The 26,950-nt window shown below is 39.7% G+C and overlaps 1 protein-coding gene across 1 annotated transcript in view; it reads left to right on the forward strand.

Annotated features, from left to right (window-relative positions):
* Positions 1 to 26,950, forward strand: part of RTTN (rotatin) — a gene marked incomplete at both ends in the record, with an annotated part of 159,775 nt that overhangs the window by 102,074 nt on the left and 30,751 nt on the right. The window contains 5 exons of the mRNA XM_080714663.1: positions 847 to 938; positions 8,759 to 8,852; positions 11,793 to 11,985; positions 15,027 to 15,117; positions 24,704 to 24,857. Coding sequence (XP_080570789.1) covers positions 847 to 938; positions 8,759 to 8,852; positions 11,793 to 11,985; positions 15,027 to 15,117; positions 24,704 to 24,857 — 624 coding nt within the window. The remainder of the gene's footprint in view (positions 1 to 846; positions 939 to 8,758; positions 8,853 to 11,792; positions 11,986 to 15,026; positions 15,118 to 24,703; positions 24,858 to 26,950) is intronic.

Consider the following 26,950-nt stretch of genomic DNA (forward strand, 5'->3'; position numbering starts at 1 on the left):
ATTTATTTTTGTTGTTATTTATCACAATATCTTGTAGAAATCTTTTTACTTCTTTTTGTAGATTCTTTTGTATTTTCCAAGTCTTAAAAATATAAATAATAGATATCTCTTAAAGTATCAAATTATAAGTGATTTGTGTCATTAATTGTGTAAGTATTTTTTATGATTGTGACATAATTTTGCACTCACAGAAAATATTCAAGAATAATACAAAAATCCAAATGTTAACATTGTATTTAATCCATGTTCAATGTGTGTTTACATGTATATATAGTATAAATAATTTTTTTATGTTCACATATATATCTTTTCTGTGACATTTTAGAGTAAGTTGTAGACATGAAGTCTTTACTCCAAAATAACTTGTGTGATTTATAATTTACTTTTCTGTTTACTTTTTTCCTTGGAAGGCCTTATTTTTTAATTTTTACTTGGCACATTGTAGTTATACATCTTAATGCGGTACAAGATGGTAGAGTTCTCTTTACTTTTTAGAGAGATCAACAGGAGAGTGACATTTGGTGAAGCTGAGTAGTCCAAATAAAGGTCCCTATCCGGGAAGTGGCTCGTGTGCTTGATTTCTCTGGGTCATTGTTTCTTGGGGCATGGCCCTTGAGACAGCTGCCTTCATTGGCATCCTCTGTGAGCTTGTTAGAGATATCCATCTATAGCCCCACCCTGGCTTAGGGTGTTGGAATTTGGGCACTAGGGCTCAGGAAACTGCTCGAACAAGCTCCCCATGGGTTCTTGTGTGTGTTACGAAACCTCTGTCTTTAGCTCCTGGTTGGTTTTCTGTGTTGCAGCACCCACCCGAGTGCCCATGTTAACGGCTGTATTGTCGTGCAGGTCTAGATGATTCATTCAAGTTTTGGAGAGCTCCATCGAGGATGTCCAGCCAAGATCATGATCCAAGTTCTCTCTCCACCTCAGAAACAATGGTACTTACAAAGAATGCATGAGTTCTGCGTTTTAATCTCAGAAGAAGTGTACATTTGCATAGTAAAGCATAAGAACAGATGCAAAGTATAGGTGATGAGCGTTGAGTTTTTGAAGTGTTTTCTGTGCACAGTTTTCTCTGCATTTATCTATCTGTCATACATGATAAATATTTTTTCTTTTCCACATGAGCAGGTCACTTAGAATTACGTAAATCTGTGATCAATAGTAAGTACTATAGGCAGCAGAATTAGAATCCAAGTTGAATTTTCCTGGCTCACTGAATATCCTATCAATTGAGAGTTTTCAACTCCTCTTTCCTGCCTTTTTTGATAGAACCATAAGTATAAAAGTGTCAAAATATTTATCATTATTAATAGAAGAAAAATTCAGTATAATTAATAATGCCTTAGCAATCCTGAATAAGAGAAAGTTTATCCATTCGTATGATTGCAGTGTGGTGCCGATGATTTAAAACACGTTTCTAAATACATGGGTCAGAGAAACTCATCGTGAGTATCTCAGCCACCTGAGATTTGCACGGTGTTGGCTGCCCGTCTTTCTTCTGTCCTTCATGCATAGGTTACTTTGTTCCTAGAGATTGGTACTACCTTTGAGTTTTATGAGCGCATACACAGTTATTTTTCTTAGTTGGGAAACACGTTTAATTTTAGAGTCTTTGGGATCATGACTATGCCGTGGAACCTGTTAGGGAGGCCGTGGCTTGTCCTCCTCTCAGACTAACAATAATTAATAATAAAACATTAGTCAAATTTACCTCCTACCTTTTTTTTTTTTTTTTTTTTTTTTTTTTTTTTTTTTTTTTTGCGGTACTGGGGATGGAACCCAGGGGCATTCTACCTCCGAGCGACACCCACAGCTCTAATATTGATTCTTTATTTTGAAACAGAATGTCACTGAGTTAGGTGTAAAGAACCTCATTGCTAGCTGAGGCTGTCCACGACTCGCGATCCTCCTGTCTCAGCCTCCCACATGCTGGGATTACACGTGTGCGCCACCATGCCCAGCTTGCTATAATTTAAAGAGTCTTTTTGTTCTTTTTTTAGATTCAAAGAAGGGTTTGTGTTTTAATGCTAAATTAGACCTTTAGTGGAAGAAAAGGATAACTACTCTGTTTCCACTAGATGTCATGCTTTTCTTTCCTAGCTAGAGATAGTAGGTATCTTTGTCTCAACTGGAGGAATAGTATGGTTAAATGCCTACATGCGCTGTAATCATTGATTATTTAGTTCACAGAAGGACCACATCAATATGTACTTAAAAGTAAGTGGTCTCATTGTCCTGCTGTTAAAAGGACTACAGAAGAACCTAGAAATCATTTATATTCTTCAGTTGTTTGCTTACTATAGGTACCCAGTACATAGTAATTTCTCTAATTAAGTTATCTCACTATGTTATAAATATTCAATTTGTATTTAGCCTATACAAAAAGACCTAGGTACAAGAGAAAATATCAAATCATACTTTTACACTTTTGTTTCATATCAACATATAAGTCTCGATGTTAGAAGACTAGATTTTTTGAGAATAATTTTGCAAGTATGTTATAGTCACTGTTAAAAACAAAGCACTTTTGTGCTAGTTACCTTTCAGTTACTCTGACAAAATCCCTGAGATAATCACCAGGAAAGGAGGAAAGATTTGTGTGGCTCACTGCTTGCATGGCTTCGTCCGTGGTGCCATGGCCCTGCGGCCTTGGGGCTGGGTCCGCACGGTCCATCACGCCGGGGCGTGTTGTGGCGGAGAGCTATCCAGCTCATGGCAGCCGGGAGCAAACCAGCAAGAGAGAGGGGCAGGGTCCCAGGATCTCCTCAGGGCATTGCCCCAGTGATCGCTTCCCCCTCCTGACAGATCCCCTGCCTCCCAGTTCTGCCAGGTGCTGGGGACCAGGTCTGCAACGTGTGGGCCTTTGAGGGACATGCAAATTCCAAAGTGTGACAGTCTTGATTAATGGAAAGTCTTTAACTAGTGCTTGGATGTTACACAGACTTTAAAAATCTATGCTATTGAAATATTTTATTTATTTATTTATTTTTTTGTGGGTCTGGGGATGGAACCCAGGGGCATTTGATCTCCAAGCTACACCCCCTGCCCTATTTTTTATTCCTTATTTTGAAACAGAGTCTCACTAAGTTGCAAAGGGCCTCACTAAGTAGCTGAGACTGTCCGCGAACCTCGATCCTCCGGTCTCAGCCTCCCGAATACTGGGATTACGACCATGCGCCACCGCGCCCAACTGCCTCCCAGAAGATTTTCAGTCACCTCTTTTCTATTATAAAGAGAAGTTTTGGAATTAAGTTTATTCACAAAATAGTCTAATCAACTCGATTTTATTATTTGTCAGCTTTTCCTTACCCCACCTAAGAGAGGATATATTGTTCCCAAAGAAGAAAGTCTCAAGAGCTCGTTGCTGCCCGTGTTCTTCTAAAGTAAAGCGGCTGTACTCCGATCAGCTAATGCGTTCTCCAGAGTGAGGGACTGTGAAGTTCCAAGATGAAGTATACGTTGAGTGGGTGTCTGTCCTGCTGATCAGCTGGCGTGGCTATTTATAGCATTTTCTAGGACTGAAAACGATGCAATTAGTTCATTAATTGGTTAGTTTTTCCCCTTTGTCTTCTGGTTGGGGTTGCATCGCACACTGACGTGGCTGGTCGCTGTGCATTCCATTCGGTGCTGTTAATGGTACTGCCAGGGACTTTACCACTGTTTGATATTCAGTCGGTTGCCGGGCTTTGTAAGGACTGAGACCTGTATGTCTTTGTTGTTGTTGTTCTGGGGTTGAACCCAGAGGCAGTGACTTCTGAGCTACACCCTCAGCCCTTTTTATTTTTCATTTTGAAGCAGCTTCTCGCTGAGTTGCTGAAGCTGCCCTCCAGCCTGCAGTGCTTCTGTTTGCGCCACACACGTGTGTGTGCCACCGTGCCCGTAGGCCTGTGTGTCGTATAAACGCCAGGTAGAGTGAGCAGAGTCACTGGTACCTTCAGAGCTTGGTGCTTCTGTGTCCTTCAGCGTGATCTTTGACTCAGTGAGGCCATTGTTTTCCCTCCTGAAATCCTGTTATTTCAGAAGCTGTCCAGATGAGAGGTCTTTTTGTCTAGAACACACTAATAACACATCAGCTCAATGACAAAAATTTTATACTCTCTGTTGCTCTCCAGCAGAAGTATGTTTGTATTTTTAAAATCTATTTCATCATTTGTCAGAGTGTGTAGGAAATATGATCTCTTTTTCTTTGTGAAATATTTGTAGAGCACAAATCTGAAGAAAACTGAATTTAGTTTACTTAATTTAAAAATAAATTTTACTTAGTAATCGTTATTATCTTGTAAAAAGTTATTCTTACTATACTTTTCTTTTTTACAAAAAGAAAAATAGGGGAAGGGAGTGAGGTGCCAGCATCCACAACCGGTAGAGCATTTTTGAATCAGAAGTACATGTGGGCCAGGTGTGGTGGCACACACCTTCCATCCTAGTACTTGGGAAACTGAGACGGGAGGATCATAGGCTTGAGGATAGCCTCAGTGAGTAGTGAGACCCTCAGAAACCTAGTGAGACCCTGTTTCAAAATAAAAATAAAATAGGTTTGGATGTGTAGCTCAGAGGTAGAATGTCCCTGAGTGCAATCTGCAGTAACACACGCACGCACACACACACACACACACACACACACACACACACACACACACCTTTGGCTTCAGTTGTTGGCCACGTTGCTGCTCTCCAGAGTGAGAAGTGATTGATAACATAGTAGATGTTGTAGTCAAGGTGCAGGGAGGTTACACCAGACAGATGATGAAACAGAAAGCGGTTTTGTGTAGGAACTGGCAATTAAAATGGGTTTTAAAGGACCAGCACTTTTCCTCTCATATTTATGCACACATTTGCAAGGGGCTAGAAACCATTAAGTATGTCTTAGGGTTCAATACCTACTTACAAGAGCTGGAAATCTAGGTGAGAAAGCACAATTAGAAAATGGCTGAGTACCAAGTTCATTGTTCTGAAAGCATTACACATTGAGACAATGCACGGGGATTTTTTGGAATGAAGCATAGAGGAAGCTAAAGTTTGTTTGCTCAAGTCACAGGTTTAGTCAAGAAAGCGGAGGCATCTTTTGGATTTGAGAAGTAAGATTATTGCTATAAAGATAAAGACATAGATATTTCAGCACAGTGAAATAGCATGAAACTTTACAACTGGTATTAGAGAAATAACGTACTGACACTTGTTTAGGAGTTAATTGCTTAATGGGATGAAGAATAGACCGAGGACAGCAAGGTTGATGTATTCTAGTGCCTGGCTGGCACTGTGGTTTTAATATAGCCTCAGTGAGTGGCGCGCGTCCTTCCAGTGCAGTAACCACAGGCAAACGTGGGAGATCCTGCGTGTGGTCCCGGGGAGACCTAAAGAGGAATTTCTAGTTACCAATTTGCTAACGTAGGCTAGTAGGTCATAATACAATGAGGTTTTTTTTTTTTTTTTCTTTTTGGGTTATTTTTCATTCTGTTCTATGAATATAACACATGTTGTTTTGTAAAGAATTACCCTTTTAAAATGTTCCTAGAAAGAACAAGTGCTATTTCATTTATTTACCTCTGCATTTTCTACTTCGTGTTGTAGTTTGTAATTCTTCCTGCTAAGTCACTGTTGAGCTACAGTTACTGATGTCAAGGGCATCCATTTGAAGAAACAGACCAAAAGATTTTGAAGATTTCAGCAATTTTATTAATCAGGTTGCCATCACTAAACTAAGTAAAACAGGTTTGGATCTTCTTTTGTATCTGTACTAGATATATACTTTATTAAAGCTTGATCATTTTATGTAGTAAGTTTTGATGTGCAGGAAGAGCCAGCCTTCTGACCAACTTCCTCATTTCCCCAACCATAGCTTCTGGCAACCACCCTTGTACTAACTCAGCTGAGATTCAGGACAGTGGCTTTAAGTAACCTTAACCTATTGCTTAGACTCGCCTTGATTGCTTCCCATGACGTCAGTAATGTGATAAGGCTAGAAGTGCATATACTTCAAGAAAACCCAGCTTTGTCCGCATGAGCACGCAGGTGGATGTTCTTGGGGTATGTCAGTGGCAGATGGGAAAGTGAGGGAAGATCTAGATTGTGACATTGCTCGGAAGCCATGTGAGTGAATCCGGGAAGCGATGCTTGTAAGAATTAAACAGACTCACTGTGAGAAGAGGACCACCCCGGGCCTCAAGGGTGGGCTTCCTGCTCAATGTGGGGTAGAGCAGCGAGGAGAATTCTGTGTTCTAAAGAAGGGAGGGATGACTGGGCATGCTCAATTGGCTCCATTCGGGAGAAGACCAGAAGCCTCTTTGTTGCGACTGTTTCTTCACATTGACACAGGAGAAAGAGCACAGCCCCTCCAGCCAGGCCAGCCAGCTCGCTAGAGGTGTCTGAGTCCAACCTCTAACTCAAATAGATTTGTACTGTCACAAATACAATTCTGGACTGAGAATTCTAATTAGAGTCCCAGCAAGCAATTTCCTTAACTCATCCTTATCTCCAAGTGAGGCCCTAGACCAGATCATGTCTTTTCTATCTATAGCTCAGGACGTTCATGGGAACTTGTGTCTTCCAATAACTAAAGTGAGATTGCTGAGACTCTAGTTACGCCTTGAATTTCAAGTGAAAAGTAGCAGATAGCAGTATATATTATCCAACGTAATCAAATAAATATTGCAGATTATCTCCAAACAAGCAAAGATTTGAAGCACAGAACTGTTGTAATTTAACATAATACTTAATTGTTTTTACACATTAAGATAGCAATATATTAATATGTCATTTAAAAATATAGACTAGAAATATAAACCATTCATAATCAACTTTTAAAATCATAATATATTGCCATATAAAGAAATTCTTGTCTTTTCTCAACCATATGAAGTAAGTTATAGCTATTAGGTACTTTAAAAACTCTCTTCTACACTTGTGTGTCCCTTCCTTGGATTATATTGAGAAAAAATAGAACTTTTTTTTTTTCAGTACTGGGGATGGAACCCAGGGGCTTTCTACTCCAAGCTATACCCCCGGCCCTATTTTTTATTCTTTATTTTGAAAAAGGGTCTCACTGAGTTGCAAAGGGTCTTGCTAGGTAGTAGATGAGGCTGCCCGCGAACCACGATCCTTCTGTCTCAGCCCCCCAAATGCTGGGATTATAAGTGTGCACCACCACGCCCAGCAAATTATAGCTTTTTAAGCATTTCCTTTGATCTTGAATCTCAGCTTCCCTTTCTTCTAACAAGCCGGATATTTAGTGGGCCCTTACAAACTTTCTTTTCTCACACTGAATTCTAAAATTACACACCACTTCCCTACCTCTATATTCATTCTCTTATCACAAATTGGGACTTCTTGGGTCTTTTCCACTTGAAAGAATATTCAGTGAGATGGCAAAGGATCCCAGCTTTGTCCACGTAACTTCTATTACTCACCGGAGGAATTTGTGGCAGGAGCCAGGTAGTTAACTCCCGCAAGGTTTGTGATATCAGTCTTGATGTTTGATCGTTTTCTTCCCAGGACTGTTATCTTGATGTGTGTTGACAGGAACATTTGTTTTTTTTTTTACATGTATTTCATGGCCACCTGGGAAAATACAGTTTTAAAATAAATTTTCGGTTATATTTCTGATTATCTGTAACTAATGTTATATAAAGCCAAGGGATGTAGTGGCTATTTATGAGTGATTTATTTAGCCTGAACTTTTCTTCAGATTTACTTTGTAGCTGAGTTTTTGTGCTTGGTTCAGGTCTTTTGACTGCATTTTTCACTTATTTCTTGGTATCTCAACTGTTGTACTTATTTGATGTTCTGAAAGGTTTTTAAGGTCTTAAGTTGAACGGGGGATTTAGAAGCTATGTTAATTTCATTTCTACCAATTTCTTCCAACTTTTATTTTCTTTACCATCAAGAACTGCAAACAAAGCAGCCTTAGTTTTTGCGTTCTTTTGATCATGCTGGGTCGAAGGCACATGTCGAGTGTTCGGGTATACACACAGTCTGAGCCTGCAGTGGTATTGATTGATAAGTCCTGTTGTCAGCTCATGCTGTGTGCATGTTCTGACACGGAGGCTCGCCAGGTATGGGCACGTCACACCCTCTCACAAAGGAGAAATTGATGGAAAGGAAAAGAGTTATCTGACCTCGCCAGACATGGCGTTTTTCACCCAGGAGGTGCCCAACAAATCAGCCTGGGTGCTTTCAATTTTAGGAGGCTGCACAGTCTGCTCATATGAAAACCTCTGGGCAAAACTGTGTTTGCTTTCTGCGGCATTTCTGTATGTTTAACATTTTAAAACAAGTATTCTGAAGCACAGTGTCAGCATATTGACAAGTTTTTACAAAAATCTTTTTGATATGAGCAACGGTAGAGAAGAATCTTGTGATACTTCTGCTAATTCTTATAAACCTTATTAAGATTGCATGTGCCATTTGAACCATTAAAAGCAAATCCTTTTTTATAAGTCAGGAAATACTAAATATCCCGAGAACACAATACATTTTAGCTAGGTAATGTATCTCGGTCTCAGTATTTGGACGATGACGGAAGGAACAGGCATAGTATAAGAAATGTAAAATTCCAAATGGGCTTCTAACTGCTCCTCTGAGTTACTGATTTACAGAAACTCTAGCATTTGCTAGAAAATGTCTGCTGTAGCTCTCCGGATATGGAACACAAGTTCGTGTACTTCTGCTCCACATGCTCTCGCTTGAGGTTGTCTGGGCTCGTGGTGCCTGTGTTACTTCTCCATCGTTTCATCGCCATTTCTGTCCTGATTCCTAGGTGACGACATCAGTGGGGACCACTGACTTCCAGCCCCTTGTGCCGTCAACAGTGCTCCTGCCTGAAGCTTCTCATGACCAGTTTATGGCTCAAGGTATCGGACAAGACAGAATAAATATACCAGAAATGAACAACGTTTTTAATTAGTAAATGCGAATTTGACTATTAGAAAAATAGAAGAAAGAGCAACCAGAAACTAAAGAGCTTAGCCGTGAGAGTTGGAGTATGGAAGTATGAGATGTTAGAGGTCGAAGGGCTGAGGGTGGAGACAGTGACCCTTCTGCTCATGTGCCTTCTTGGGTAGTTTGAATTTTATGACCATGTATGCTTCCATAGATGTAAAGCAAAATAAAGTCAACAACAGGGCAAATGATATTGAATGCAAAGAAATTTATCTACCTGCGTATGAGTAACACCAACATGAGTGAGGAATTAACCCAAGGTCATTCTTGGACATGCTCTTCAAGACTCTTATCCTCAGCCTCAGCTACGCAACTTAGTGAAACCCTGTTTCAAAATAAAGAATAAAGCCAGGCGTGGTGGTGCACGCTTCTAATCCCCATGCTTGGGAGGCGGAGACAGGAGGATCGTGCAGGTTTGAAGCCCGCTGCGCTGGCTTAAGAGACCCTGTTTCCAAAAATAAAAAAGTATAAAATAGGTCTGGGAGTGTAGCCCGGAGGTAGAAGGGCTTCCAGGAACCCCAGTACCACCCCCCCAAAAAAAAGAATAAAAATTTAAAAATAGGGCTGGGGGTGTAGCTTGGAGGTAGAATGCCCCTGGGTTCAACCCCCAGTACCACACACACATAGACACAAGAAAAGACTCTTATCCTCAACCTAATGACTGTAAATAAGCATCGAGCTCTTTTTACTAGTTTTAGTTTTTCTAGTAGTATGAGTTAGCAATTTTGAAACTACTTAATATGTTTCTTAATATGTTTCTGCATAAATAAGTAAATATGCTATGAATAATGAAAGCCAGATTTCATAATTTCATATAAGTGGGTTACAGTGAGGAAGGGGGAAAGGTGTTCAGCATACCCTATAGAATTAGAATACCTTGTTTCAAAATAAAGAATAAAAAATAGGACTAGGAGTGTCACTCGGAGGTAGAATGCCCCTGGGTTCCACCTGGTACTGCCAAAAAATAAAAAAAGAGCGAGAGAATAGGACTAATGCTTTCAGTATGAATTAATATTTTTAACTCTCAGATGCAGGTGTGGGTATGTGCGCAGTTGTACATACACATATGCATACATATAGCATATATACACTATTTCCAATTATAGACGCAATGACATACTAAGAGCTATACACTGTAGAGCCCAAATCTTTTTTTCTGAATTCCATTCTCATCTTCAATGATCAAGGCTTTTGGATAAATACCATATTTCCAGTTTCCAGGCTTGGGCTGGGAAAAGACCAGATGAACTTGGAGCATCTTGCTGTGCCAGGAATTGAGACAATTCTCAGAGGTTAATTGGGTTTGGGGTGAAAGGATCTAGGATCATCCTAAAGAGGCCAACTCCTGGGATAATATGAACACTAAATTAAATTGTAAATAAGAGAAGAGATGATAATACGAAAAGTAAAAGTCCTTGAGTTATACTGACATGATTGAATGAAGGGAAGGGAATGCTTTTCCAAATAGTAGAAAGTCATTATAAAACAAATAATGTAATTAGAAAACCCTCATTTCGCAACAAGTTTAGCATAAAAGGAAAAATAATTGTATACTGGGGAAACTAGTAAATACTTCCTTAATCAAATGGTCAAATTTAATACCTCGGTAAGGTAAATCAGAAATCACTTTTCCCCGATGATGCACTAAAAATCTGTATTGTGAAGAAACCTGCATTCTACAGAGAACTAGCTTGTATTCTGTCACAGAATGACAGGCTCCTGAAGGACCTAAAGCAAGACTGAAGAACACTCTTCTGGTTTAGGAAGTGGAGACATGAAAGCTAAATGCAGATTGTCATCCTAACCTGGGCCCAAGCAGTGCTTTTCTCTTGCTATGCTGAGCATTTATGGAACAGTTAACACGATTCAGAAAAGGTTTATAGATTATATGCACCAATGCATCAATGTTAATTTTCTTGTTTTAATAATGGTACTGTGGGAATAAAAGACAGTGTCTTTGATTTTAGGAAATTAATTTAGGATTAAAAAGGAACTTTTAATCTGCTATTTACAAATAGTTCATAAAGAGGCAGGTTGGCCAGTAGATGATAAAATATGGCAAACTAATATTTAATGAATCTTGGTATAAATTTGTGAGAATTCTTTGTATTCATGTCTTTTTCTCTAAGTCTGAATTTATTCAAAACTTAATGTCTTCTATAAAAAATAAGGAATGAGAGTAAGCAGGGAAAGTGTGGGAGCAGAGTCAGCTCGGAAAGACCCTCAAGCTCACGTCCTCAATTCTAAAATTGGGAATCTTTGTAAACCCCAACTTTTCTCAGAACAAGCTTGCTCACACCTAGAGTTGGCTGGAAACAGCCAGTGCTGATCTGAGTTCTTGTCTCCTCCCTGTTTGCTCTTCTGTGATTGTACATCTGCTGTACTACAGAAACGTTTCTAGAAATGTTGTCTAAAATGACACTGCAGGTGTCGGTGAGCTTGGGGGACTTGTACCTTACTGCTTTTTTAAAATCCAAAAGTATTCTAAATTTTGAAATACTTTTGGCACCTAGAGTTTCAAAAAAATGATTGTAGGTCATCTATTTGTCCCTCAGTGTCAGAATGCTTGGGTCACAAAGCCATGCTCCATCCTTCCTGCCTTGGCTCTTCTGCTTTCTCCCAGGACAGGCACATGGGCTTGTACATCCACACACATGTAGGAAGAAGGTTACGAATGGGAGGAGCTAACTCTCCAAGCTTGGCGTTAGGAGGAGCTGAGCACCTAGGGAATTAACCAACCATCCGTCTTCATCGGGTTTAGGAACTTTCCTCTGATTATAAGAACCTGGGAATATTCTACATGACCACGAGGTAAATTAGATTATAATTTGTTTGCTTATTTTCAGTAATAGGTCAGCAAGAGTCTACTTCATCACGGCTTCCTCCTCATTCATCCCTGTCTGCTCCCCTGGCCAGGCAGTCCGTTTTTGTTACAGCACCTCTCCTTTCAGCAATCTGTGGCCTCTTAAACAACCTCTTGGTGATTGCTCCCAAAGACACTGCAAATGCGCTCCGACGAGCCCATCTCATAGAGCTGCTCTGTAGGTAAGAGATAAGGATCTAACAGACTTGGTAGTAGGGATGAGTGTGCGTGAGCTGTGCTCCTCAAATGATTTTAGTCTTCATGTGTACAAGGAATATATCCTCATTTTTTTCTGGCTTGTACGACTCCAGATTTTTGCTTTTGCCACAGTTGTCTTGACAGTTTTGATTTTAGTCTATTGAAACGCTTGTATTGGCTTGTTATGTTCACTTTTAAGGCTTTTTTTAAAAACAAAACTCGAGGTTGTTCTCAGTCTTATTTGTCCACCCATTCAAGGAATATACTATAATCTTCTTGGTTATTCTTAATTATATGTGAAGAAGTTTTAGGATTCATCTCTGTAGTAGTCATATCTGAATAATGTCTTTTCTTAAATTCATTTAGAGTTATTTTGTTATGGAAAACTAAACTTTATATCAGAAAGTATTTCATCACTAACCAGCTGTAAACATGGAAATCATGATTTGATTCTTTGAATTTTTATATTCACTTACTTAATATTAGTGAGTCTCCAATATAATTATTTCTGAATTCTTACTGTGTAGTAGAAAAGGCCTGGATGTTAAATTCAGGTCCATCTAAGGTTATGGTTCCTCTATGCAATAGTGTTATATCCTTGGAGAGTTATTTTAATCTCTAGAGTATAGATTCCTAAACTTATTTGGCTTACTCCCCCTCCCTTTTGTGGTCCTGGGAGTTGAACCCGGGGGCATTCTAACTCCAAGCTATACCTCCAGCCCTATTTTTTATTCTTTATTATTTGTTTATTTTGAAACAGGGTCTCACTGAGTTGTAAAGGGACTCACTAAGTAGCTGAGGCTGGCTTCGAACCTGCGCAATCCTCTTGTCTCAGCCTCCCAAATGCTGGGATTACAAGCGTGCGCCACCATGCCCAGCCTATTCTTTATTTTTGAAACAGGCTCTCACTAAATTGCACAAGGCCTCCCTAAGTAGCTGACACTGGCTGCGAACCTTCAATCTTCCTGCCTCAACCTCCAAAGGACTACAATTACAAGTGTGTGCCACCCTGCCTGGTTGCCCCCTTAAAAAAAAAATGACCTGATCAGCAGTCTTCTGAAACTCTACCATCTGTGTGTGGTGTGTGTGTGTGTGTGTGTGTGTGTGTGTGTGTGTGTGCGCGCGCGCACGTGCATGTGTGCTTATGCTACCAGGAATTGAACCCAGGGGCATTCTACCCATGAGGTACACCCCACCCTTATTTTTATTTTGAAGCAGAGTCTCTAGGTTTATAAGAATTTCACCTCTTCCTTGATTCTCCTTTCTCAGCCTCCCAAGTACTGGGATTACAGGTGCTCATCCTTAAACAAACAAACAGAAAGATGCAGTGACAAATTTGTGTTATTTCACGTTATCTATAATTCGTTCCAGTACTTCCCAGAGGATAATATAACCCACATTGGGAACCTGTGGTAGAGTATTATTACTAACACGTGTTTAATGGAGTTGTTACGAAGATTAAGTGATGGTGTCCAGAATAATCTTTATATATAATATTCTGCCTTCCAGTATCCCAGCCGAGTGCACCTGCTCCCACTCGCCACACAGCTGTCTGCGTTTCTCTGCTGTCTTCTCTTTCCCTTTGAACGTTCACTGTCTGAAACGTTGTCTTGTCCTCGCCATCCATTGCATCTTCCCCTTCTTCGGGGGACTTAAAGACTAAAAGGAAGAAAGAAGTGTTCTTTGTTTCACGTTACTCCTTTAACATTACAATATGCAATGAACTATACGCCTTTGTTTTTAATATTTATCTGTTACTTCTTTCTCTGTGATGCCTAGTCGTATTGGAAAAGTAACTGCTTGTCAGCTGACTTTTCTTCCCACATGCCTCTGCCTGAAGAATGACCAAAATGGAGCTTTCAGAATGTCCTTGTGTCTCAGGAGCCAGCCGGGACTCCGACCTGGCCTTGAGTCCAAAGAACCATTAAAGGACCTTTCTTTTTTTTTTTTTTTTTAATTTTCAATACTAGGGATTGAACTCAGGAGCTTTCTGCCTCCAAGATACAGTTCCAGCCCTTTTTGTTTTTTATTTTTAAACACAGTATCATGGAGTCAGTGAAGGTCTTGCTAAGTTGTTGAGGCTGGCCTCAAACCTCTGATTCTCCTTCCTCAGCCTTCCAAGTTCTGGGATTAAAGAATCCTTTTTGTAAAAGACTTATTATACTTCCATACCTGTTTTTCATTTCTAACTTAAAGAAATCCCTGTTTGTTTTACTTTGTTTTTACATTCTGAATGCAAACAGATTTACTAGTCTCTGTTTTTGCTATTTTCAATGCAAATAGCTACCAAAATTTTATATATTTTTTGTTTTGAATGGGCTTGTGTTATATTTTATTTTGCCCTTTTTTGTGGTACTGGGGATGGAACACAGGGACATTCTACCTCTGGGTGACACCTCCAGCCTTATTTTTTATTCTTTATTTTGAAACAGGGTTTCACTGAGTTACAAAGAGCCTCACTAAGTAGCTGAGGCTGGCTGTGAACTGTGATCCTCCTGTCTCAGCCTCCCGAATGCTGGGATTATAAGCATGCACCACCACACCCTACTTTAGTTTGCTTTTAATAAAATTTCCTTAGTTCTTTTTTTTTTTTTCAGAATTCTTTGCTTCGCACATTTATCTAACAAGATATTTTCCTGTTTTCTGAAATACTTGGGAAATTGTTATAAACATTGTCTTTATAAAAATATTTTCTTTTGGTTTATATCCAGGATAAATGTGAAACTTTAAATTTTGATTTATCAATAGTTAATAAGCCTGTTAGCTGGGCTTGGTGGCACGTGCTTATAATGCTTATAATCCCAGCATTTGGGAGGCTGAGACAGGAGGATCAGGGTTCATGGACAGCCTCAGCTACGACTTAGTGAGGCCCTTTGCAACTCAGTGAGACTCTGTTTTAAAATAAAGAATAAAAAATAGGGCTGGGGTGTAGCTTGGAGGTAGAATCCCCCCCCCCTTTTTTTAACAACAATAAAAAAGCAGCACATTGACCATATCAATGATTTCCCTTTTGTATTCTTCGCAGCATTGTGGACATCACCCTCCTTGAGACGTGTGTCCAGGAGCTCCTGAGCCCTCTGCCCTCGTCTCCTCCAGTAGAGCACACCCAGGCTCAGGTGGGTGTCTCCTTCTGCCTCTCCCTTCCTGTTCACTGGTTTGTTTGCCTTAAGTGCTAAAAACATAAATTTTCCTGGGGAGAACCGTAGAAGGATGAAAACCTCTCAGGATATGCATGGTATGATGAGGCGATTTGAAATAGGCTTCTTAAAATTTAATATTGGGTATCTTTCGATGGTAGAAAAAGAGCAGTAGGTTTGAAGACCTAGATTCTATTACTGACTCCATTGTTAACCAGCTGTGAATATTTAATCTCGTATCTTGGTATTGAACACCACTGTAGGGAGAGCATTGGTATAGTGCCATGGATTCCCAAGTGGACAATACACTGTCCCAAAGAAAGGGGTGCCCTGGATTGACCTGGGGGGCCGAGGTAGCCTCAGTGAAATTGGGCTGCATTGGATAAAAATATTGAGCTGGTGGAAATGCCCAGGAGGGTACTAAGTAAGAGTTTTGTTTTGTTTCTTTTCTGGGAAGGAAGTGATTGGCCAATAGGTTCAGGAATTTGGCCCATCAACCTTTATGATCTTAGGCTATCTCTCTCTCTCTTATACCAGTTATTTTCTCCTAAATTAAAGTTGTTAAAATACTTGCTGGCTAAATTGTGTGTATTTTTAAAACCCAACCTAAGAAGAATAAATTTATAATTTTTTCTTCACAGATATATATGGTTTTTAAGTTCTTGCATATAGGTAGATTTATATGCAAGATATGCTTAGCAGTTTTTTGTGTAGTTATTACTAATTGAAATTTTATTTTAAAATCAAATTTTAATATGAGCTCCCAGGTTTCTTAATGAACTGTAGGTGAGCTAGACCAGCATCATTTGCATTGAGAGGTGTTCTGGGAGTTCTCTGTAGAGGGAAGAGTCTGCTGCGAAGCTTAGGAGTGCATATCAGCTGCACATCTGCACATCAGCTCTGAGACAGTTCAGTGTTTTCATTGGAATGTATTTCTTAGCATGATGATGGCATAATTCTTCTGTTTATTCATTCAACAAGTCTTACTGAGTACCTTCTGTATACCTGGATCTTCCCTCTGTAGAGAAGACAAAGACATCCCCCACCCCAACCATCACATTGACAGAGCAGATAAGCAAATCCATGTATGTCTGATGGTGATAGCCATCGCAGAAGAAAAACTGGAGCAGGGGACAGGAAGCGGTGTTGGCGTTGGGAGGGGCCTGTTGCACACGTGTACTCTCCGGAAGGCCTTTCAGACAATGGATTGTGACTTGAAGTAAGCGAGGAAGCTGGTCCTTGGACATGGCAAGGCCCCTGAGATCAGCTAGGAGGCCAGAGTGGCGGAGCTGAGCCGAGGGGCTGATGAGGCCAGAGGGGCACACTCAGCCATGGCCGCTGGTGGATGCTACTGTGTCTGAATGTCTAGCCGAGGGCCTGTCTCATGGCAGGTGTCACTCAGAACTTACACAACGAATAAATAATAGCAGTAACAAACAGGTTTAAGAAGTGCTATTAATGCCATTGTGTTATAAAGGAAGCAGCTGAGGTGCAATGAAGTGGGCAGCTGATTAGGGAGCCCTCACCCAGTAGAGGGCAGAACAGGGATTCCAACGCATGCAGGCAGGTGCTGGAGCACAGTCTTGGCCGCTGCACGCGTGCCTTATGTAGGTTGCGTGCCTCTTCCATTGGACTAGTTCACTCACTTTCTAGCCTCTGCTCTACCAAATTCTGTTCTAGATGCTAATGATACTTATGTAAACAAAACACACAAACATCTCTGCATACATGGAGCCTATATTCCTAGGTATGGACAGTAAGCAAGAAATAGAATTGAAAGTATTAGACCAGATGGTGACGCATGGCGTGGAAAAAATACATGAGGATGGGTCAAAAGGTGTGTCCACAGGGGCAGAGTTTCCTTCAATAATTATCCTTTACACTTTCTTCCTCTTCCCCTGCGATCCCCTCCATCACTGCACTGGAGTTTATTCTTCTTTATCTAATTTTTTTTTGTATTTTTATTACTCCCTAGCTTTCACATATGAGAGAAAACTTAGAGCCTCTCACTTTCTGTGAATGGCTGATCTCACTTAACACAGTATTCTTCAGGTCCATTCATTTTCCTGAAATGATTAATTTTTCTGTATTTTTGAATAGAATTCTATTGTGTTTGTATCCCATAATTTTATAATCCATTCATCTGTTGATGAACACCTAGGTTGATTCCATGATTTGGTTACTGTGAATTATGCTGCCATAAACGATATGCATGTATCATTATGATACTCTAATTTCAGTTCCTTTGGAAAGATACCCAGGAGTGGTGTAGCTGGATTCTGGGCTAGATCCATTCCCACTTTTCTGAGGAAACGCCACGCAGATATCCATAGCAGCTGCACTAATTTACAGGCCCTTTAACAGTATTTCTTGATTGCCATCTAACTAGAGTTAAGTGAAATCTCACTTATAGTTTTGATTTACATTTCCCTGATTGCTAATCATGTTGAACATTTTTTCTTATACTTAATGGCCATTGTGTTTCTGCTCTTGAGAAGTATGTGTTAATTCAGTTGCCCATTTTTAATTGGGTTATTTGTTGTTTAAATGTTAGGTTTTCTAAGTTCTTTGTATATTCTATTTTTTTATTGGAGCACATATCATAATGTGGATCATGTTGACAATGGCATCTATTCACACAGTACTTGGTGCCCCCCACTCCACTTCCCCTTTTTCCTCCCTCCCGATACTGAGTGTCCAGTTTAACAATGTCGTATTCACATGTATACACATATTCAAATGTTGCTTTTCCATTAATTAACCTCAGCCTTCTTCCTCCCCTCCCCTTCATTCTGGCTTTGCTGCGGTTTCCCCTCCATTATCTGGAGTCCCTCTGGTATCTCTAATGCTCCCTAGCTTGAGCACATTAGAGAAAACATATGTTCATTCTCTTTCTGTGCTTGGCTGATCTCACTTAACATAATGTTCTCCAGGTCTTTCCATCTTCTTATGAATGGCATGATTTCATTCTTCTTTATTGCTGAGTAGAATTCCGTTGTGTGTATTTCCCATAATTTTGCAATCCATTTATCTGTTGATGGAGAACTAGGTTGTTTCCATATTTTGGTTATTACGAATTGTGCTGCTGTGAAAATGGGTGTGTATATTTTGTACTAGTTCTCAGATTTCAACCCCTTTGGAAAGATACCTAGGAGTGGTATAGCCGAATCATATGGTGGATCCTTTTTTTTTTTTTTTTTTTTTTTTTTTTTTTTGCGGGTCTGGGGATGGAACCTAGGGACATTCAACCTCCGAGCTATACCCCCTGCCCTATTTTTTATTCCTTATTTTGAAACCGGATCTCACTGAGTTGCAGAGGGCCTCATGAACTGCAATCCTCCAGTCTCAGCCTCCCGAATGCTGGGATTATAAGCATGTGCCACCACATCCGGCTCCATTTCCATTTTTCTAAGGACTATCCACAGTGATCTCCATACCAGCTGAACTAGTTTGCACTCCCAATAGCAGTGTAAAAAAGTTTCTATTTTCCCACATCTTCACCAGCATTTGCTATTATTTGACTTCTTTATGCTTGCCACTCTGACTGGTGTTAGATGGAATCTCAGTATAGTTTTGATTTGCATCTCCCTGATGGCCAGTGATGTTGAACATATTTTCATGTATCTATTGGTCATTTGTATCTCTTCTTTTGTGAAGTGTCTATTCAGTTCATTTGCCCATTTCTTAATTGGATTGTTTATTTTGCTAGAGTAGAGTCTTTTGAGCTTTTTGTATATTCTGGATATTAGCCCTCTATCAGAGTGGTAGTTGGTAAAGATCTTCCCATTCTGTAGGCTTTCTCTTTAGATTCTTGATGGTTTTCTTTGATGAGCAAATCTGTTTAGTTTAATGTCATTCTACTTGTTAATTCTTGTTATAATTTCCTGTGCTTTGGAGGTCTTGTTGAGGAAGTTACTGCCTGTGCTTATATGTTATAGTGTTGAGCCTATGCCCTCCTCTAATAGCTTCACAGTCTCTGGTCTGATTTCCAGGACTTTGATCCATCTTGAGTTGATTCCTGTGTATGGTGAGAGAAAAGGCATTAGTTCCATCTTTCTACAAATGGATAGCCAGTTCTCCCAGCACCACTTTTTGAAAAGGCTGTCTTTTCTCCAGGGTATGAATTTGGCCCCTTTTTCAAAGATCATTTGACTAAAGTGTGTGGGTTTGTTTCTGTGTCTTCTGTTCTTTTCCATTGGTCTGTGTGCCTGTTATTGTGCCAATGCTGTGCTGTTTTAACTACTGTTGCTCTGTAGTAAAATTTGAATTCAGGGATTGTGATGCCTCCTGCATAGTTCTTATTGCTGAGAATTTCTTTGGTGATTCTGGGTCGTTTCTTTCTTCATATGTAATTTATGACTGATTTTTCTAGGTCTAAGAAGAGTGTTGTTGGTATTTAATAGGAATTGCATTGAATCTGTAGATCACTTTTGGCAGAATGGCCATTTTGATGATATTTATCTGACTATCCATGAGCAAAGAGATCTTTCCATCTTCCAAAGTCTTCTTCAATCTTTCTTTGTTTTAAATTTATTTATTTATTTATTTATTTATTTATTTATTTATTTATTCATTTTTTGTGGGTCTGAGGATGAAACCCAGGGGCATTTGACTTCCAAGCTGCACCCCCTGCCCTATTTTTTATTCTTTATTTTGGAACCAGTTCTCACCGAGTTGGTCTCTGTTAGCATGACATATCTTTTTCCATCCTTTCTCTTTTAGTCTATGAATATCTTTGGCTGTAAGGTGAGTTTCTTGCAAGCAGCAAATAATTGGATTATGATTTTTAGTCCACATTGCCAGTCTGTGTCTTTTAATTGGTAAGTTAAGTCCTTTGATATTCAGTGTTATTATTGAGATATGATTTTTGTTTCCTGTCATTTTGTGTTCTATATTCTGTTTGATATAATGTTATTTCTTCTTTGTTTAATTACCCGACTGATGGAATTTATCTCTTCTTTGATGCTGAAATTTGCTTTTATTTCTTCTTTATGATTTATTTTTTAAGTATTTTCTCTAGTGCTGGCATAGTATTCATGAATTTTTTTTGAGGTTCTGCTTATCTTGAAACAATTTTATTTCTCTATCAATTTTGAATAATAACCTTGTTGGATAAAGCAGTTTGGTTGAAAGTTGTTTTATTCTAGTATCTGGATTACATCATACTAGTCTCTGGGCATTCATGACTTGCATTGTAAAGTCTAGAGTGATTTTTATTGTTTTGCCCCTGAATGTCACCTGTTGTTTTGCTCTCACTGCTTTTGAGACTCTTTTCTTAGCTTTATGCTGGTCACTGATTATTACGTTGTGTGGGAAGGTCCTTCTTTGATCTAGTCCTAAGTGGGAAGGTCCTTCTTTGATCTAGTCCTAAGAGTGTTCTTTATGTCTCCTGCATATGGATGTCCAAGTCTCTTTCCATTTTCGGGAAATTCTCTGAAATTATTTCTCAGAAGAGATTATGGATATCCTTGGTCTGTGCCTCTATCCTTTCTTCAATGCCTTTTATCCATAAGTTAGGATGTTTCATATTGTCCTGTGGTTGTTGGATGTTTTGGTTCTGTTGTTCTGATGTCTTCTGTATACTGTCGACTGTGCTTTCAGTTTTGAATGAACTGTCTTTTAACAGTATATTGTTTTCCATTTCAACTCATCTTCCAGAATTTATTTCTGTTGCTGTCTTCATTTCATTTATTGACTCTTTCATTTTATTCCAGGCCTCTTTCTGATTCTTAACGCCTCAAATTCCTCTTTTATTTCCTATACACTTACTATGAGGGCTTTTATAATATTGAAAAGCAGGATTTGGAATTCTCTCTCCTTCTTGCATTTCTTGTAGGTCAGTATTCGTGATTTCCCTTATTTCCCCCCTATTCCTTGTTCTCATATATTCAGATTTCTCAGGTTTATCCTTCTGTTGTCTTGGCACCTCCTTTCTTTTTCTGTGTGAGTCTGTGGATAACCTGTCTGATCCAGTCTTAGCAGTGGGGATTTAGGAGTGTCAGAAGGTTCATGCAAGGATAAGTAGTGTTTTTTTCAATGTTGAGTGTTAGGTGAGGGGGGAAGAGCTGGGGTGATGGGTACAAGAATAAGGTAAAGTAGATATGATTAAGTTGAGTACGAATTTAAGTATAATAAGGTAATGTCTGGCTGAGAATGAGAGACAGTGATATAGTAAGATTCGTGTTGTTGGTATAGCATGTTTAGGTATGGAGATATGGAATAGCTTGTATATAAAACAAGGAGATACGGTAAGGGAAAAAAGTTTTGAGAGAGAGTAGATAGGATAAAGGGAGGAAGTTTGTCAAAGGAATGGGGGAGGAAGCAAATAAACATGCATAATATAACAAAACAATCAACAGAAACTAATAATTTTTTTTTTTTTTTGGTGGTACTGGGGTTCCTGGAAGCCCTTCTACCTCTGGGCTACACTCCCAGACCTATTTTCTGTATTTTTGAAACAGGGTCTCTTAAACCAGCGCGGCTGGCCTCGATCCTCCTGCCTCTGCCTCCCAAGCGCAGGAATTACAAGCGTGCGCCACCACGTCCAGCGCTAATAATTTTAAGAGTAAATCAAAGCTGAAAAACCAATAGCAACAAAAAATTAGTGACAGTGAGAAAGTGAGAAAGGAAAAACCAGCAGTACTGCTAATTTACACATGCAGGGCCGGATAGGAATGTCTGCTCACTGTAGAGGATTCTGGAGTATGTTCCAATATCAACTTTTGGGCCGACTTAAGAGTGACCAAGGCCCTGCCTCACCTCTGAGCACCTTGAGCCCGGGTATCAGGGCGGCAGGTGTCACTGTAAACGAGTTCCATGTAGGTGCAGGGTTCTGCATTTTCCCGCCCTGTGCTCTGTTCCTTTTAGCCTTGGGCTCTGCACCTTCTGGTCCTGGGCTCTGTGCTTTGCAACCCTGGGCCTGTGCCTTCCTACCCGCACTGGTAGAGGGTGTCCAGCAATCTCGGAATGGCTCCTTGTGACCCTGTGTGGGCACTGCACCCTGGGCACTATGGGCCTTTCCTGTGTCTCTGTAGGTTCTAACCCGATCACCTCAGGGGTGGGCCGCCAGATCTTAGCCTGCCAAGGTCCCTGCAGCTGCTCTGGCTAGTCACCTGCTGGGAAGCACAGTTGCCTTACTGTCCTGAGGCCCGGGTCTCTGAGGGCAAGGCGTGCCTTTGTGGGTGCTGGCTTCTGGTGAGTGCACCGGCTTTGGGATCTTTTTCTCCATCCCTGAAGCAGGGTGCTGGTTACGTAAGATGCTGGTGGTCTGCCTCCGCTTTCTGCACCTCAAGCCCTTGGTTTTCTTGCCGGAATTTCTTGGGGCTGCGGAGCCGGCAGTCGCGATTTGGGCTGGTGGCCCGAGATGGCACAGGCTGCCACACCAGGTCAGTCATGCGCTCAGGTTCTTTGCTGTGGGTCTTGAGTTCTGAGTATTAAATTTTTTTCCTCCATGGTTGCCATTTTTGTTTTTGTTTGTAAATAGCTTCGCTGCTTTGTTTTTTTTTTTTTTTGTCAAGGAGCTGTCTTCTCAGTATGTGATTTTTGTTTGTTACAGCTACTGAGATGCGCTGTGTCCCACAGTCACCATTTTCTTTCTCTTCGGGCTTTGTATATTCTATATATTAGTCCTCTTCCAGAGGAATAGCCGACAAACATCTTTAATTTTGTAGACACTCTCTTCTGATTCTTGGTGGTTTTCTTTGCTGAACAGAATGGAATTTTACTCAGTTTACAAAAAGAGCAAAGTGATGTCATTTGCAGGAAAATGGATGGAACTAGTGAATATTATTCTGAGATCAGCCTGTCTTAGAATATGAAGGGTTGTATGTTTTTCTCTCATACTAGAATCTAGGGAGAAATAGGGAAAGAAAAGAGACTTTACATAAATTAAGAATGATTCCAGAAATTAGCTGAAGGGGATGAAGTGAGGTTGGTGTGTGGGGGGGAGGAGACTTGGTGAAGGAAACAGTTCAGATAATGCTATGTACATACATAATATCATCAGTGCCAGTCTCAGTGGCATCGATGGGGAGGGCGAGCAGGTGGTGGGATCTGGAGGGAAACACCCCAAGTGCTGTGTGCTTGGACGTTCCCGTCACTCTGACCCTCAGCATGACGCACAATTACAATGTACCAATAAAAGTAATTGACAAAAGAGAAAGACCTCACAGAGGTGATATCAGAACAGAGACCCGATGAAGGAGGCAACAAGCCGTGCTGTATGGGAAAGAGTGTGTGGGCAGAGCTCTGAGTGGAGCTGAAAGCACAGGGATGTTGAAATGTGTGGCTGGCAGGCTTTTGTGCGGTTGTTTTGAAGAGTGTCATACACAGAAAGTTACTTATGAACTACTAGATCAGTATTTTACTTAATCTTAAATATGATAATCGACTAAGGATTCATTAACAATTCAGCTGTTTATCGAGCAGCTCTTTTGGCTCTCATCTTCACTGTGCATTTATGGTCGTACTTCCTACATCCAGAGGTCAGACTTGGTATAACTTTAGCAGTGTAGAATCTGAAGGGATCAAAAAGACTTCACAGCAATAAGCAAATTAAATTTTACAAACTGTTCTGGAGTTTGTGAAGTATACAGCCAAGTGCCCTTTTATGTAAAAATAAGTTAACAAACTAGATAAAGGGAGGACATTCTCATCAGGAGAAAGAGGAATGGGAAATGATTGTGTGATCCTCTGAGACAGACTGTACTATACAGTCATGTGCCCCTCCCCAAGTGCAGAACTGTTCCTGAATAAGGTGATAGCAAAGTGTGTGCCTTTTGGGGGGCAGAATACAAAGAGAGAAGCGGATTTTAGCACATCCCTATAATGTTCAGTTATATAGCATATCTCAGTGCCTGAGGATAGTCGATGAGCGGAACATCACAGCTTATTCTGGATATTAACAAATATCCAGAGGATTATTTGTTAAACAAGTACTTTTGCCGGGTAAAGTTATGTTGATAATACTTGAGGTTTCATTCTTTTCTCATACATAAGAATAGAGTTTTTATGCTAAAGAATAGAGTCAAGGGCAAAAATAGAACACATTTGCATTTTATTTGTAGCAATAACTGGGCTATTAGGCTAGCATCTTTTCTGTTTGTATACTTTGAGTATTTTTGTAATCTTTTTTTCTTTACAAAATACTGTGCCTTATGACTTTGGGATCTTACTTGTGCTTCTTCTAGAATATTAGTTCCACAACATAACTGCTTTTAAGATAGAATGATTTTCTCTAAGTGGAATCCAAAGTTTAATTTTGAAATACTGCTTTGTTTGGTGGTATGATAGTTGATAGTGCTAATGTTTCCATTAATGTCATACTTACGAGAGAAATAATGCCTTGCTCACTATCTGTTAATTTCAGAGCTGCAAAAGTTATGATTAATATTTTATTACCATTTTGTTAATTTCTTATAAAGAAGCAATTTATCAGAAGAATTTATAGAAAATATGTAATATAAAAACATAGTATATAATTTATAGAAATAGCAGACTACCGTTCCAGTGAGATGGGCTTGCCATGTGATAGGTTTTGATATATTTTATTTTCTTCTACACGCAGGCTTCCTTTCTCCTGGAGTACTTGTCCTCTCTGTCCAGGCTTCTGCAGTCCTGTTTATTGGTTGATCCGAACCTTGTGACACAGGATGAGGTTCTGCAACCTCTTACTGATAATGTCATGGGGGTGCTCACCCTTTGCATCAAAGATGTGTTAGGTAAGGTTTATTTATGTATTTGTTTAAATTAAGGTTGGGAGCAAATAATATGGAGGCTAAAAAAAAGTCTTACTCTGCTTCCGATATTCTCTTCAAGGTTACTTTTGGGGTTGTGTTTTGATAGGATTTTGGAAGGCTTTCATGATGTGTTTTATAGTTTGGATGGTTTTAAGTGATTTCAGGAGACCACTTAAGAAGTATATTGTACAATAAAGGATCTTCCCTGTGCTGCTTTTGAAAGGAAGGCACAACTCTCTATGTCATGTTAGAGGCACAGTGAGGTCTGAGTGTTAATTATTCTTGAAAACTGGGTGAGGCAAAATGAACTACTAAGACATTCATAATAACAGGAATAAGCCAATTTAGCATATAATATAAAAAATTCCTAAAGGCTTAAATTATTAGAAAATATTCTGTTATGAAAATTAAGCACTGCTTAGTAGTAGAAGAAATTAAAACAATGTAAGATTTTTTACCAAAATAAAATAAATTGTTTGATGAAGGAATTGATCGTTTGATAATTTTTTTGCCTCTCAGTTTATTCTTACTTTTTTTTTGTGTGTGTGGTACTGGGGATGGAACCCAGGGGCACTCTACCTCTGAGCTACACCCCCAGCCCTATATTTTACTCTTTATTTTAAAGCAGGGTCTCACTGAGTTGCAAAGGGCCTCACTAAGTAGCTGAGGCTGTCTTCGAACCACGATCCTCCTGTCTCAGCCTCCGGAATGCTGGGATTACAAATGTGAGCCACCACGCCCGGCTTCAGTTCATTCTTATTTAATCTTTTGAATTGCATGACTTGGCTTGGTTTTAGATCTGGGAAATGAAGAGTGGTATGGTCCCCAGCAAAGCCAGTCGTCAGCATGTCTTGCGTTTAAAGATGATCCCAGGGCTTGAGGAGCAGTGTCTCCGTCCCTGCAAATTCCACAAGTGGCAGTGATAGCACAGCTAAGCTTATTAGGTTAGACTGTAAATCCCAAGGTGTTACCAACCCGCTCCCCTAGGACAGACGCTGATTCTTAAGAGAAGGGGTGGGGCCAAAAAGTCAGAGTTATTAAAATGGCCAGTGGGCCTCCGAAGCGCACGTCTGCATGATCAAGTGTTGTTACTTAATATTTAGCTTCCTGTGTTGGGTTTTCCTGGGCGTGCCTCTGAGAAAGATTGGCATTGTGTTCATGGCAGATGCCCAGTGTACATGCAACATGAGTGCCACAAGACTGTGGTGAACAGATGGCTGCGAGGGGAGGACTTTTGATCAGTTTTGTTTCTTTACCTCTGCCAAGCAGTGGTTTGAGTATTTCGGCTGCTGTTGGCTGCCTCATAGATACTTATTACTGATCCTCTTACTTTTTGCATGTGACTGGGTCTTTGAAAATTAAATAAAAGTAGTATATATCACATACCGAAATTAATTAATTATATCACATACTGAAAGGAAAAAAAATGACAGTGTCTTGATGTACATCTAGCAGCTAGTTAAGTTAAAAGTTATTTTCATATATAGCAAAAGTTAAATGTTGATTAAAATTGTTTTTTGAAATATTTTTTATCAGTGCATTGTAGTCATGCATCTTAATGAGGTACACAATGGTGGAGGCATACATGCGCACATCACTCGTTTAGCCCTCCTCCAATTCCCACCCCATTCCCTCCCCCTCCCTTTTTCTCATGTTTGGCTTAGTGATTCACTTTGGTATGTTTATGAATGTACATCACGTACATTAGTTTTTAGTTTTTTTCTGAAAAACTAACAGTTTTGAATGATTTTATAAAAATGATACTGCTATTATAATACTGAATTATATTATTTATATAGTTTGATATATTATAATGCATTAAAGTAAATAAATTAATTTCTTTTTTGTGGTATTGAGAATAGAACCCAGAGGCATTCTATCTCCGAGCCACACCTCCAGCCCTATTTTTTATTCTTTATTTCAAAACAGGGTTTCACTGAGTTGCAAAGGGCCTCACTAAGTAGCTGAGGCTGTCTGCAAACAAGAATCTTCCTGTCTCAGCCTCCCAAATGCCGGGATTACATTTAAAATTATTCAGCAAGTTCAGTAATAAGATGAATGTTAGTAGCTTTTTA

This window comes from Muscardinus avellanarius (genome assembly GCF_963383645.1).
Source record: "Muscardinus avellanarius genome assembly, chromosome: 17".
Taxonomy (NCBI): domain Eukaryota; kingdom Metazoa; phylum Chordata; class Mammalia; order Rodentia; family Gliridae; genus Muscardinus; species Muscardinus avellanarius.